The 14,686-nt window shown below is 42.3% G+C and overlaps 1 protein-coding gene across 1 annotated transcript in view; it reads right to left on the bottom strand.

The window, feature by feature from the left end:
- Positions 1-14,686, bottom strand: part of MDN1 (midasin AAA ATPase 1) — a 175,544-nt gene that overhangs the window by 104,048 nt on the left and 56,810 nt on the right. Inside the window, exons 16-24 of the mRNA XM_008263214.4 lie at positions 12,602-12,813; positions 11,576-11,679; positions 8,438-8,582; positions 7,811-7,907; positions 6,723-6,836; positions 3,846-3,993; positions 3,461-3,571; positions 1,030-1,181; positions 374-552 (exon numbers count right to left, since the gene is read on the bottom strand). Of these exons, the coding sequence (XP_008261436.2) occupies positions 374-552; positions 1,030-1,181; positions 3,461-3,571; positions 3,846-3,993; positions 6,723-6,836; positions 7,811-7,907; positions 8,438-8,582; positions 11,576-11,679; positions 12,602-12,813 (1,262 nt within the window). The remainder of the gene's footprint in view (positions 1-373; positions 553-1,029; positions 1,182-3,460; positions 3,572-3,845; positions 3,994-6,722; positions 6,837-7,810; positions 7,908-8,437; positions 8,583-11,575; positions 11,680-12,601; positions 12,814-14,686) is intronic.

Below are 14,686 nucleotides of genomic sequence, written 5' to 3'. Positions count from 1 at the left end.
TATAAATCTTTTTAAAAAATTATCATTTCCACTCCACAGAGGAGTAGCCAAGGCACACAAACACCTCATTTCCAACTTTATTTTCCCTCTGCAGTCTAATTTCATTGAAATCATATTTTCACAACTATTCCCAACCTACCTCTAATACTTACCCTATTCTTTGACTATATAGGAATGAAGCTGCTATTCAACTGCTCCCTTCAAAAGTTTGCACTCGTGATGTACACAGCTGGCAAGATGAGTGTCAAACCCCTAATCATCACTCATTAGCTAGATATTGCGTACCTCAACTGCAAAGGCTGAAGAAGGCTGCTTAAGGACACAGATCCTAAAGAATGAACACTTACGTCCACGGGTGGGATTATCAGCCTACCTTCTTTAAAGACAAGCTTCCCTGAAGAGTTAGATGTGTAACAGCCTATGTACTCCTGAATATCCGTGTGTTCATGGTTGTTAATCCGTACACAGTGGTTTCCAGTAGCTGCGGCCAACCACCGGATCAAGCTTGTTTTACCTACGGATGTCTCTCCTTGAATCAGTACAGGATAGGTTCTGCAAAAGATTAGGCAAAGAAGCAACTTAAAAAACACAGAAAGCAAAATTTCAGCAGTGTGATGATGATATCACCTGGCATAGTCACAAGAGAAAATTTTTACAGACCTATGCACAGGGAAGTTTCTATGTAAAAATGGTTCCTCAGAAAATACTGAGGAAAACAATTCTATCCTCTCTGGTACTGCTTGTGAGAAACAGTAACTGGAAAGTCATTCACCAAAAAAAGAGTGACAAATATGTCTCAGCAAAATACAACTTTGAAGAGGGCCACGATAGTTTGCGCACACTGCTTCCACTAATCATGCAGCTGTGAATAGCCACATAAGAAAAGCCAGAGTCGTCTTTAGAAAGTCATCATCCAGTGGTTCAGTGAGTCACAGCAAGGCTCTCTGAAAGCTAGGGAACATCAACTAAAACACCATCGGTGACTATCCTTTCAGAAACCTCAAAGCTTCGAAGAAAAGGCTCACATACCCAGCAGACACAACGCGGACAATATCTCTCAGGTTTAGCTTAACAGAGGATGTCAGAACATAGGACTCATCGATTGTAGGCTCCTTGTCTCCCACTGAAATCCAGTAGCCTTCTACCTGGATAAGCCGACCTCCTTTCGGCTCTGGAATAGGCTGAAAGACAAAAGAGTTAGGGCCAGTGCTGTGGTGCAGCGGGTTAAAGCCCCAGCCTGCAGCGCCGGCATCTCATATGGACACCGGTTTGAGTCCCAGCTGCTCCTCTTCTGATCTAGCTGTCTGCTAGGCCTGGGAAAGCAGAGATGGCCCACGCTTCTGGGCATCTGCACTCGCTTGGGTTGAGACCTGGAAGAAGCTCCTGGCTTCGGATCAGCTCAGCTCTGGCCATTGCAGTCATTTGGGAAATGAACCATCAGAATGGAAGACCTCTCTCTCTCTGGCTCTACCTCTCTCTGTAACTCTGTCTTTCAAATAAATAAAATAAATCTCTTTAAAAAAAAAAAAGAATTCTGCTATGTTCTGGGCGCTTCCAAAATTATACCTTTATTACAGTGCCTAGATTTGAGTCACAGCTCCATTCCTGAACCAAGCTTCCTGCCTCCCTAGGAGGCCTAAGAGGATGCCTCAAGTAGTTTGATCCCTACCACCCACACTGGAAACCTAGATTGATTTCCCAGCTCCCAGGGCCTCAGGCATTTAAGAAGTGTACCAGCATGTGGGAGATTTCCTGGCTGGCTCTCTAAAGTAAATAAAAAATAAATTAAAAAAAATTTTTAATATTTATTTATTTGAAAGCCAGAGTTACAAAGAGAAGGAGAGGCAGAGGCAGAGGTAGAGAGAGAGAGAGAGAGAGAGAGAGAGAGAAGGCTTCCATCTGCTAGTTCACTCCCCAATTGGCCGCATCAGCCAGAGCTGTGCTGATCTGAAGCCAAAAACCAGGAGCTTCCTCTGGGTCTCCCATGTGGGTGCAGGGGCCCAAGGACTTGGGCCATCTTCTACTGCTTTCCTAGGCCACAGCAGAGAACTGGATCAGAAGTGGTGCAGCTGGTCTCGAACCAGCAACCATATGGGATGCTGGCACTGCAGGCAATAGCTTAACACACTATGCCACAGTGTCAGGCCCTAAAAATTCTTAAACCTTACTCTGAGGAATGAGAACAAAATGATGACAATTGCTGATTTTAAAATTAAGATGAGGGTAGGTGGGTTTGTGACAAAACTGAATCAAAACAAACTGTCAGGGCCAGCGCCGCAGCTCAACAGGCTAATCCTCCGCCTTGTGGCGCCAGCACACTGGGTTCTAGTCCCGATCGGGGTGCAGGATTCTGTCCCGGTTGCCCCTCTTCCAGGCCAGCTCTCTGCTGTTGCCAGGGAGTGCAGTGGAGGATGGCCCAAATGCTTGGGCCCTGCACCCACATGGGAGACCAGGAGAAGCACCTGGCTCCTTTCTTAGGATCAGCGTGGTACGCCGGCCGTAGCGCACCGGCCATGGCGGCCATTGGAGGGTGAACCAACGGCAAAGGAAGACCTTTCTCTCTGTCTCTCTCTCTGCCTGTCAAAAAAAAAAAATAAAAAGAAAAGAAAAAGAAAAAGCAAACAAATTATCAGATAGCTTATGACTTAGCTATTTTCTCTGACCTACCAGAATACCCACTCTAACCATGTATTTTTATCAAAAACACGCATTTCACATAAACCATGTTTCCAATGGGGTGGGCATTTCGTATAGTGGTCGAGACCCCCACTTAGGGGACGCCATCCCTATACCAGAGTGCCTGACTCTGGTCCTGACTCTGGCTGCTTCTTATCAAGTACCATGGGAGGGAACAGATGATGACTCATGTGGTTTGGTCCCTGCCACACATGAGGGAAACCTGGATTGAATTCCCAACTCCAGGCTTGTCCTGGCCCACCCCCAGCTAGGGTGGGCATTTGGGGCATATATCAGTCGATGCAAGATGTCTGACTGTGCCCACCCCTCTGAACCCCAACCATCAGAAGGAAGCTTATGCAAACTTCCTTGAAATGAAAAACCATACATGCAATGCTATGTGGCTCTTAGAAAGGTGGTCAGAACGATCTGACACAGAAACAAATATATCCAAGAGATGATTAGGCTAAAAAGGAAAGCTACAGAATACTCCTTTTAGATGGTCCCACTTACATCAAATAATATTAGAATTTATTTCAGTAAATCAATACACACACATCAGAATTTGAAAAAATAAAGAAAATAAAATACACACAACTTAGCTGAAAAGAATATCTGAGGAGTATAATTATTGGAAACTTTCACCATCTAAGGCATACATCTCTTTAAATTTTTGCAACAGATTATTTTTTGTAATTAAAAAGAAGTGTTGTAAAAAACCAAAGAGTGAACATTTGATAATTCAGCCTTTCATATATGCCAAATAAATCAAAAAAGAACATACCTGCTTAAGCAGACTTTTGACATTGCCAGAGACAATGTGTTGACAAATGAGCTTCTGAACTATGGGATATGATGCCCTGTCAAGCTGTGTTAAGAAACCCAAACAAAAGCCCTAGAGAGGAAAAAACAAATATGCATAAAACAAATCTTTCTGGAGCAGCAGCCCAACTTATTTCAGAAACAAAACTCAACCTTTTGGGTAGTGCTGCTTTCCAGAACAACTTTTAAATATGATAAGAACGAAAGGGCAGGGCAGCTTGGTACAAAGTGCTCTAGGCTACTCTAACTAGAAAGCACAGGCAAACCTGGCATACACATCCCCATTCCCTCCACCCCATGGTGAACCCAGTCACCAAGCTCCTAAAGCAAAAAGACTTTAAAAAGACCTCATAGAGCGAGCGCTGGATGTTGCTACATGGATTGGAGGCTGCAAATCGCAGGGCCCTGCAGAGAGTCCGAAGGCTGTAGTGAGGCCTGTGGCCGGTCCCATCCACCAATTTGGTCCCAGATTCTTTCCGCAAAGCTGTGTAGAAGCTACAAAGAAGATTACGTTCAGGTGATTTAATTAACTAGATGATTCATTATCTTCCCATTGTCCCCACTTCACAAAAGATTCAAAGGCCTTGCTTTTAAGGGCTTATAACTTGGGGGTTTATAGATCAGAAGTGGTCAAGCTTACATACAATTTCCTAGAACAAGCATCAAACCCTCTCAGTCTTCTTAAAATCTATTTTGCACATACTCAGAGGCTATCTTTCAAAATAATAGGAAGATCTATCAGTTTCCTCTGAGAAATTGGGAAGTGCAAGATGCAATTCCTTTAGTAAAAAGGTACTGATGGAGAGAAGCTGCTGTCTCCCAAGGACAAGATGGTAACAGGGGAGAGGCACTCAGCCAAGAACACAGTCGGGGTTCCAGAGTTGGTTCTAACTTGAGGAGCAAATACACTTCCCTATGTAATCTATGGTGGTAAAGAATAAACAGAGGGGCTTGCACCGTGGCGCAGTAGGTTAATCCTCCACCTGTGGCGCCAGCATTCCATATGGGTGCCAGTTCTAGTCCTGGCTGCTCTTCTTCCAGTCCAGCTCTCTGCTGTGGCCTGGGAAGGCAGTGGAGGACGGCACAGGTGCTTGGGCTCCTGCACCCACATGGGAAACCTGGTAGAAGCACCTGGCTCCTGGCTTCAGATTGGTGCAGCTCTGGCCGTTGCAGCCATTCGGGGAGTGAACCAACGGAAGGAAGACCTTTCTCTCTGTCTCTCTCTCTCACTGTCTGTAACTCTACCTCTCAAATAAATAAATAAAATCTTAAAAAAAAAAAAAATAAGCACAGAGATAAGAGAACTCCGGATGTTTAGGAAAGCTACAATTACAGCTATAATCAGTAATGACAAAAGGTTTAAAATCACACAAATATGATGGCAATTACTCTTATCATTACCACACTGCAGAAGTCCAGAAGATGACTATATGGAGAAGGTACAGACTGAAACGTGAATTTGTTCACTTCAAAATTCCGTGACATTCACGATCAGTTACTACCAGATCAATGGAATCAAGTACATGTCCCTGGCAAAATAACAGTTCTACCCAAAATGAGATCTGCTTTTTGTCTTTTTGCAGTCTAACAAGGTATTCCTTTTGAAACAATTCCTTCTTGATGAGCTAATATAAAATAGGACTCCAGGTCTTCTTTTGATCTGTTACTCAGTTTCATTTTCAGTTATATTCATGTTTTATATTCAGTTATCCAAACCAAAAATGATACCACCTAGTTCCTTAGTATTGGTTATTTTTATCTCTACAGTTCAAGTTCTCTGAGGAAAACCAGTATTTTTGGCTTTTTAAAATTAATTAGTTTATTTTGCTAAAAGATAATCATTTCTTTAGTTATCTGAAGACAAAGACAGAGAAATCTCTCATTCACTGACTCACTCCCTTAATGTATCTGACTGCTGGGGCTGAAGATGGGAGCAGAGAACTCAATAAAGATTTCCCACATGAGTCTCAGGGCTCCAACTACTTGAGGCATCACCTGCTGCCCCTCAGGATATGCATTATCAAGAGTGCTGGAGTCAGGTCCCAGAGCAGGGTATGGGTATCAAACCCAGGTATGTAGAATCAGGACTTTACCTTACTTATTTACAGTACAGCCATCACCTGGACATTTAAAATATATTTGTTTAAATTTAAGTGGAAAAAAATGCACAGTAAAACACTATCATGATCCTATTTCAACTCCATTTCATATTGTATTTTTTTACTTACCAATTTTTTTAAGATTTATTTATTTACTTATTTGACAGGTAAGAGTAACACAGAGAGAGGGAGAAACAGACAGTCTGAGATCTTCCATCCAGTGTTTCGTTTCCCAAATGCCAGCAACAGCCAGAGCTGGGCCAGGCTGAAGCCAGCAGCCAGGAACTATATCCTCATCTCTCACATGGATGGCAGGGACTCAAGTACTTAAGCCATCACCTGCTGCCTCCCAGATGTACTTGCAGCAAACTGGACTGGAAGTAGAGTAGCCAAGATTCAAACCAGGCACACTAACGTGGTATACAGGTGTCCGGAGCAACACCGTAACCACCTATACCACAACACTTGCCCCTCCACACAGTATTTTCTTCTATACGGAGCAGCATGTGAAGTAAGACCTTTGCCTAGAATGATACAATTAGTTCCTGGGAAAACTATTACTAGAATTCAGATTTTCTGACACTAAGGACTGTATACTTCCCATATAGTACAGAAAAATACTGGGAATAAGAGTCATATTAGCCGGCGCCACGGCTCAACAGGCTAATCCTCCACCTAGTGGTGCCGGCACACCGGGTTCTAGTCCCAGTTGGGGCGCCGGATTCTGTCCCGGTCGCCCCTCTTCCAGGCCAGCTCTCTGCTATGGCCCGGGAGTGCAGTGGAGGATGGCCCAAGTGCTTGGGCCTTGCACCCCATGGGAGACCAGGAGAAGCACCTGGCTGCTGCCTTCAGATAAGCGCAGTGTGCCGGCCACAGCGCGCCAGCTGTGGCAGCCATTGGAGGGTGAACCAACGGCAAAAGGAAGACCTTTCTCTCTGTCTCTCTCTCTCTCTCACTATCCACTCTGCCTGTCAAAAATAAATAAATAAATAAATAAATAAATAACAATCCTTCCCTCAGTCTTCACAGTTAGAAGCAAAAAATAAAGAGGAAAGTCTGTGAGTGTATGTGTGTGTACCTATATGTAACAAATGAAGCTTCCAAAGAAAGTCATAGAGAACCTACTTTATAATTCCTTGCACTATGCTCTTGTTCACACTCAATCCTTTCAGATAATCCACAATAAGAATTTGTAAGTCTTCTTTACTTTCCAATTCTTCTACATAAAGTTCTGTGAACCTATAAGACAATTATTACATAAAAACCACTTTTTACAGTTAATAGAGCAGTGGTAAAAAATAACACAATAGGAAGTTTCATAAGCTTGTAATATAAAATATATCTCAAAACAATTTTAGTGTGTTTCAATTTGAGATACAAACTGATCATAATGGAATAAAAGATAATGTAACTGTTATTTAAAAATATTGTAATTCTATTATTTTGTTATTACTTCTGTGCAATAAATCATCTACAGGTAGTCTTATGAGAATAAACAATTACAAAAAAAAAAAAAACTTAACCTCATTTTAAGTGTTTCTGATCCTAACAACATGTAATGAAAAATATGTACAACAAATAATAAGCTTCTTACCAACAAAAACAATATGGATGCATAAGAACACAAACACCTTAATATAGTATATAAAATTTCCTTAATTTCATTGCTTTTACAATGATGAGAGAGGATCTTAAAGATGTTTATCGCTAATTTTAAAACTACAAATGAAACAAAAGGTTATCAAAAATAAATCTGATTATCTGCTGTTCCAAAATATTAAAAATAAAAGAGATCAACAATGAAATACTGGGTTTATCAGTGCTAGGTGATGAAAACTGAAAAGGCCTTTTACAGATCATTAGCTTTGTGCAGACTATGCACTTTACACTGTTAACAGTGTTAGATGAAGTCTTTCTGATAACTAAGAGGCTATCTGAAGAAGGGAAGATTTTTTGTTTTCAACAATATTCATGAGCCACTAAGTGTTATAATATCAACCCAAAGAAAAGAGTTCTATAGTATTCCAGACTTCCCTTCTGCCTACTATTTATAAAAACCTAAAGAATCTAACAATAACAGTACTATGGTTCCTCTAACAGAGGCCAAGGAAGTTCCCAACTTGTGCTGATGTTTGGTCACATTACCATTACTAATCTATCAATAAATAGAAATTAAGAAAAAATAAGAAAGTCTCTAGGAACCATCCCCTTACCTGTTCCTTATTCCTTGTGGGAGATTTCTTTTGCCCACATCAGTAGCTGGATTCATGCAGGCAAATAAGCGAAAATCAGGATGACGAACCAGTGGCTCTGTAACAAGCAACATCATAAATTCTCAACAACTTATAACAATCAAGTGATTAGCCACTTGAGGACCCTCAAGAAACACCCTCCAAATTCGCTGAAGCCCAGGCACAGTCACCCACTTTTAGAGCTTAGCAAGTTGGTGCTAGCTCTTTTTATCACCCTTGTTTATTTCAGGAACCACTCCCCAAATAATTTCTAAGACCTGTATATTTAAAAATCAACCTGTGCTGTTATTCCAGTCTCTTATGCTGTGTTTCTTCACTGTTAATTATCTTTTACCACAACCCACCTGGGTATAGTTTGCTAAAGTGTGTGCCTATCTAATTGCAAAACCCAGATGCCATGACAAACTATCATCTTCTTTCCATTCCCCATACCACCTGATAATTCGATGAACTTTGCAAAAAACTGGTATCTAAGAAGAAATAAATTCCATTAGGAGGTCCACAAAATCCATGCAATCAAAAGGATCTCACTATGAAGTGGCCAAAAGACTTGGCACCAACTCAAACCTCGAGAGGATGAAGCACTACCTGTGTCTCCTCGATCCAGCAACACCAAGGAGCCAGAGGATCCTTCCAGTAAACCACTCAGGCATTCTAATGTTTCAGGAGCAGCCAGATTAATCTCATCCAACAAGATCCATTCTCCTTTCTTTACTGCCTGAGCTAACGTACCCTAGAAGGTAAAAATGACATGTTAAGATTTCATTTCAAATACACACACATTCACAAAGAGCTGTTATGCAAGCACCAATCTCTTCCACTCAATGAACCTAGGTCTTCACTGCCAACAAGTCAGCAAAGTTCAGGTCAAGTTAACATTCTAAATAACCAAAAGAGCCTAATAGTGAGAGGCAATAAACTGGATCTTCTCATTATATGGATGGCCAGGTATATGAAAACTTACATCGTATTCAGGTGTTTAAATTCATACAAATACAAAATAAACGGCCCGGCACAGTGGCACAGCGGGTTAACACCCTGGCCTGAAGCACCGGCATCCCATATGGGCAGCAGTTTGTGTCCCGGCTGCTCCATTTCCCATCCAGCTCTCTGCTATGGCCTGGGATAGCAGTAGAAGATGGCCCAAGTGCTTGGGCTCCTGCACCCACATGGAAGACCCGGAAGAAGCTCCTGGCTCCTGCCTTCGGATCAGCACAGTTCCGGCCGTTGCAGACAATTGGGGAGTGAACCATCGGATGGAAGACCTCTCTCTGCCTCTCCTCTCTCTGTGTAATTCTTTCAAGTAAAATAAATAAATCTTTAAAAAAATACTAATTACAAGCACCCAAAATAAATATAGCATAAGGCTACGTGTATACCAAAATCAGACAAATGTCTAAACCGAGTACACAGTTAGGAGACGTAGCCCCTTGTGGTTGATGAGGAGTAAAGCAATCAATCTATCCCTAGCACCAGTCCACTGATTTTATCTGCATCTATTTTCAAGAGCTGGAAAATCTTTTCTTTTTTTTTTTTTTTTTTGGATAGGCAGAGTGGACAGTGAGAGAGTGAGAGAGAGAGAGAAAGAGGGAAAGGTCTTCCATTTGCCGATGGTTCACCCTCCAATGGCCGCTGCAGCCAGCAGGCTGTGGCCAGCACACCATGCTGATCCTAAGAAAGGAGCCAGGTCCTTCTCCTGGTCTCCCATGCGGGTGCAGGGCCCAAGCACTTGGGCCATCCTCCACTGCACTCCCGGGCCACAGCAGAGAGCTGGCCTGGAAGATGGGCAAGCAGGACAGAATCCAGCACCCCAACCGAGACTAGAACCCAGTGTGCCGGCCCCACAGGAGAAAAACATTTGTTAACATCCAATCAGGTGACACAATATCAAAATTGTTTTAGTAAACAGATTCATATTTTTGTCTTAATGCTTATTCTAATAAAGAATCATCCACAAACTTGAGAAAAATAAGCCAGAACAAATGTATTAACTCCAGTGCACTGGAGTTATAAAATTAAGTCATAAAATATAAACCTTCTTGGGGCCAGCGCCTGAAGTGCTAGCATCCCATATGGGTGCCGATTCGAGTCTCAGCTTCTCCACTTCTGGTCCAACTCTCTGCTAGGGCCTGGGAAAGCAGTAGAAGATGCCCCAAGTCCTTGGGCCCCTGCACCCGCTATGGGAAACCTGGAAGAAGCTCCTGGCCCCTGGCTTTGGATCGGCGCAGCGCCAATTGTTGCAGCCAATTAGGGAGTGAGCCATCGGATAGAAGACCTTTCTCCCTCTCTGCCTCTCCTCTCTCTGTGTAACTCTGACTTTCAAATAAAAATAAATCTTAAAAATATATATATATATATTTGTAAGATTTCTTTAGAAAGCATTTGATATTTTAATCAGTTATTTTAGAAATAATCACATTGAGTTAGGCACTGTGGCACAGCAGGTTAAGTAACCAATTCCAACACCAGCATCCCATTATCAGAGCTCTGGTTCAAGTCCCAGCTGCTCTGCTTCTAATCCAGCTTCCTGCTAAACCACCTAGGAAGGCAATGGATAATGGCCCAAGTTCTTGGGACCCTGCAACCCATGAGGAAGATGTTGGAGTTCCTGGCTCTGGCCTGGTCTGGTCTAGACCTAGATGTTGTAGGCCAGCTGGTTTCCACAGCCAAGGAACTTTGTTAGCTCAGTCAACAAGCAAATGGTAGATCTTACTCTCTCTGTATCTCTCCCCTCTCTATCACTGTTTCAAATAAATAAATACATCTTTTTAAAATAAAGAACTATATCAACATGTATCAATTATGACAAAACTTCCCACACCATAGACATGTGGTTGAAACACAAAATCAAGTAAGACTCCTATCTCCTCTAGTTTAAAGAGCATCATAGAAAGAAATCATGAATATTAAACAAGTTGATCTCTCCCATAGGATCACAGAACCACGAACAATAGAGATATCCTTGCCCTACCTAGAATCAAACTGGATCTCTGAAATGAATGGATCCCAATGTCTGTCACACTCATGATTAAGCCTGGGCTTGCTCTTACCCAAATACTCAATGAATGTCTGTTTGTGTCTTTCTCAAGACTACAAATGAAGACAGTTCACTAGTTGTCCTCAAAGGCTTCTTAAAAAAAAAAAAAAAAGAAAAAAGAAAACACAAGATTTATTTATTTACTTGAAAGTCAGAGTTACACAGAGCGCGCGGGGGGTGGGGGTGGGGGGGTTCCTTCCGTCTGCTAGTTCACTCCCCAGATGGCTGCAAAAGCCAGAGCTGCACCGATCTAAAGCCAGGAGCCAGGAGCTTTCCCCAGGTCTCCCATGCGGGTGCATGGTCCCAAGGACTTGGGTCATCTTCCACTGCTTTTCCAGGCCATAGCAGAGAGCTGGATGGGAAGTGGAGCAGCCGGGACTCAAATCCGGGTCCATACAGGATGCCAGCACTGCAAGTGGCAGCTTTACCCGCTATGCCACCATGCTGGCCCCCAAATGCTTCTTTATAAACAATAATAATGGTGATTATCAAGATCTTTTAATTACTATAAAGGATATTTTCCAAAATATTTCCTCTAAATCATATTTCATTAAGTGTTTTTAAAGTATTAAACAAGCACTAAAAATACCATATTTTAACAGCTGAAAGAATACGTAAAGTAACATACATAAAATGACATTTTAAATCAAATCAACATTCTCTTAACCTAAGTAACTAAAATAGAATACCTCTACAAATGCAAACAATAGAGCATTTTCAGTCATTTTCATCTGCTGTTGGGCATGGCTGAGTCTAAGACCAAATGTTTCCCACTTCTCCTTTAAAAGTAACCCTACAAAAGAATAAAGACAAGAGTTAAGTTATAATACATACAACTTTCAGCAAATCAAAAGAATGAAATTAGTGAAACCCACACAAAAATTAATCACTTTAGACAAAAGCATAAAAAAAAACAAGTCCAAAGGCTTACCATGTGCCAACTGGAATGCTAATTGGATTACTCAGGTGCAAATGCATGTCTGTTAACTGAATCATTTCTCTCTCCCAACAACGCTTTGAAGCAGTTAATCTTACAACACGTTGTATAGGAAGCATAGAGAAGTCAGCTGAGCTACCCAAAGTGCCCTGGCACTGGAACCTAGCTATTCAGAAGTAGCCTTCTAGGGCTGGCACCGTGGCTCACTTGGTTAATCCTCCGTCTGCGGTGCCGGCATCCCATGTAGGCGCCAGGTTCCAGTCCCAGTTGCTCCTCTTCCAGTCCAGCTCTCTGCTGTGGTCCGGGAGGGTAGTGGAGGATGGCCCAGGTCCTTGGGCCCTGCACCCGCATGGGAAACCAGGAAGAAGCACCTGGCTCCTGGCTCTGAATCGGCGCAGCGTCGGCCGTAGTGGCCATTTGGGGGGTGAATCAACGGAAGGAAGACCTTTCTCTCTCTCTCTCTCTCTCTCATTGTCTATTAACTCTACCTTCCAAATAAAAAAAAGAAAAAGTAGCCTTCTACACTGAGGACACTGGAGTAACTGACCACTAGGCAGGCGGCACTCAGACATACATCAGCATCTGTTTATGCAGGACTAATGCCTAGAGTGAAGGCAGCATAATTGCAGTATTTGTCACCTCTGTCATAACCCTAGAAAGCTCCATTATGTCTTGCTTATTTCCTCTTCCCCCAAATATTCTCTAGATTCTATAATCTGCTATCAGCCTCATGCCCTCCCACCAGCATGCCTCCCACCAACCTGGTTCATATCCTTACCAGGTTCACTCTCTTTTGCCTCCTTGTTAACAGCAGACTTGTGCACATGCTGCATCAGTTTGAGAAGATCATGCCACCGTTTCTGCCTGTAACAGGTCTGAATGTGCCCCAAAAATGTAAAGTTTTGTTTCTTGGAAAATGTCTGGGCAAAGAGTTCCTCAAATGCCTCCCGTAAGGGCAGCCAAATCAGCTTAGGGTCCACTGGTTTGTAACTGAAACAAAAAGTAAATGTGATTCAAAACATTCTAAAGCTAATGGAAAATTAAAAAGCTTGGCTCATAATAAGCAAAATCAGAAGTACTATCAAAGTTTGCTAAATCTATATTAAAGTTTAAAATTATAAACTATTTTCCCCACAACAGGTCAGAGGATTTACATTAAAGGTAACTATTATTACATGAACATTATTATGAAAAAAAAAATTTGAAAATTCCTTGGTGCCGGTGCTGTGACACAGCAGGTAAAGCTGCCATCTGCAGTACCAGCATCCCATATAAGTGACAGTTCATGTCCCGGCTGCTCCACTTCTGATCCAGCTACCTGCTAATGCATCTAGAAAACCAGCAGAAGATGGCACAAGCACTTGGACCCCTGAACCCACATGGGAGACCTGGATGAAGTTCCCAGCTCCTGGCTTGAGCCTGGCACAGCCTTCCATTCAGCCTGGGGGGTGAACTAGAAGATGAAGATCTCTCTTTCTCTCTTTTTTTTTCTTCCTTCCTTCCTTCCTTCCTTCCTCCCTCCCTCCCTCCCTCTCCCTCTCCCTCTCCTTCTCCCTCTCCCTCCCCCGCCCCCCGTCATCCCGACTTTCAAATAATATCTTTTAAAAATTGAAAATTCCTAGTTGGGGAGTAAAAGGCGTGTCATTTCTTTTATCATCATGTTTAAATAAACAGGCATAGGACTTACTGACAAACCATATTTTATCATATTCACCAATAAGTTTTCAGGACATTTTAGAAGAAAAATACAGCATCTGAAATTTACTTACTTAAATAAATAAATGAACTCAACCCATATATTCTCAATGGAGAAGCGGGAAACACAGACAATATTAATTTCAAAGGGATAAAAATTAATTGGCAATTGCAATGGTTTGTAGCCCTCGAAACCCTCAAAGTTCAACTTTTATTTCTTAGAATTGATGTTCTTTCTTCTTTTTTTTTTAAGATTTATTTATTTGAAAGGCAGAGTTACAGAGAAGGAGAGGCAGTGGCAGAGAGAGAGAAATCTTCTGTCCGTTGGTTCACTCCCTAAATGTCTGCAATGGTCAGGAATGGGCCAAGCCAAAGCCAAGAGCCAGGAACCCCATTTTGGTCTCCCATGCGAGTGAAGAGGGCCCAAGGATTTGGGCCACCCTCCACTGCTTTGCAAGGTGCATCACCAGGGAGCTAGATAGGAAGTGGAGCAGTCTGGAAACAAACCAGTGTACATATGGGATGCCAGCACTGCAGGTGGCAGCTTTACCCACTAAGCCACAGTGCCAGCTCCTCTTCCTTATTTCCTAGCATTAACTTCTCAGAGGGCAGGTGTTTCATAAAGTAGATAAGACATCCCTTGGGATGCCCATATCCCATATCAGAGTCCCTGTGTTCAAATCCCAGCTACACCTGATTCAGGCTTCCTGCTAAAGCATGTACCCGGGAAGGCAACAAGTGACAGTTCAAGGATTTGGTTCCTTACTACTCATATGACACACTTGGATTGAGTTTCCAGCTCATGGCTTCAGCCTCACTCCACCCAACATGCATTGCAGGCATTTAGGGAGTGAACAAATGAATGGTAGATATATCTCTAATTATTCAATCTCTGGCAACAGAATTAAGTAAATTTAAATTTAATATTGGAGATGAAGAGAGTAACAGGAAAACAACTTGAGAAATACTGCTCCAGCTAAATTGTAAATTGACCAAGCAGCATTAATTCTTGCTGGAAAATCTTTTTTTTTTTTTTTTTTAAGTTTATTTTATATATCTGAAATACAGAGTTACAGAGAGAGGTAGAGCCAGAGAGAGAGAGAAGTCTCCCATCTGATGGTTCACTCCCCAGATGACCGCAACAGCCAGAGCTAAGCAGATCCAGAGC

The sequence above is a fragment of the Oryctolagus cuniculus genome, chromosome 5 (genome assembly GCF_964237555.1).
Source record: "Oryctolagus cuniculus chromosome 5, mOryCun1.1, whole genome shotgun sequence".
NCBI classification, from domain to species: Eukaryota; Metazoa; Chordata; class Mammalia; order Lagomorpha; family Leporidae; genus Oryctolagus; species Oryctolagus cuniculus.
This window is presented reverse-complemented; position numbering and strand designations above follow the sequence as displayed.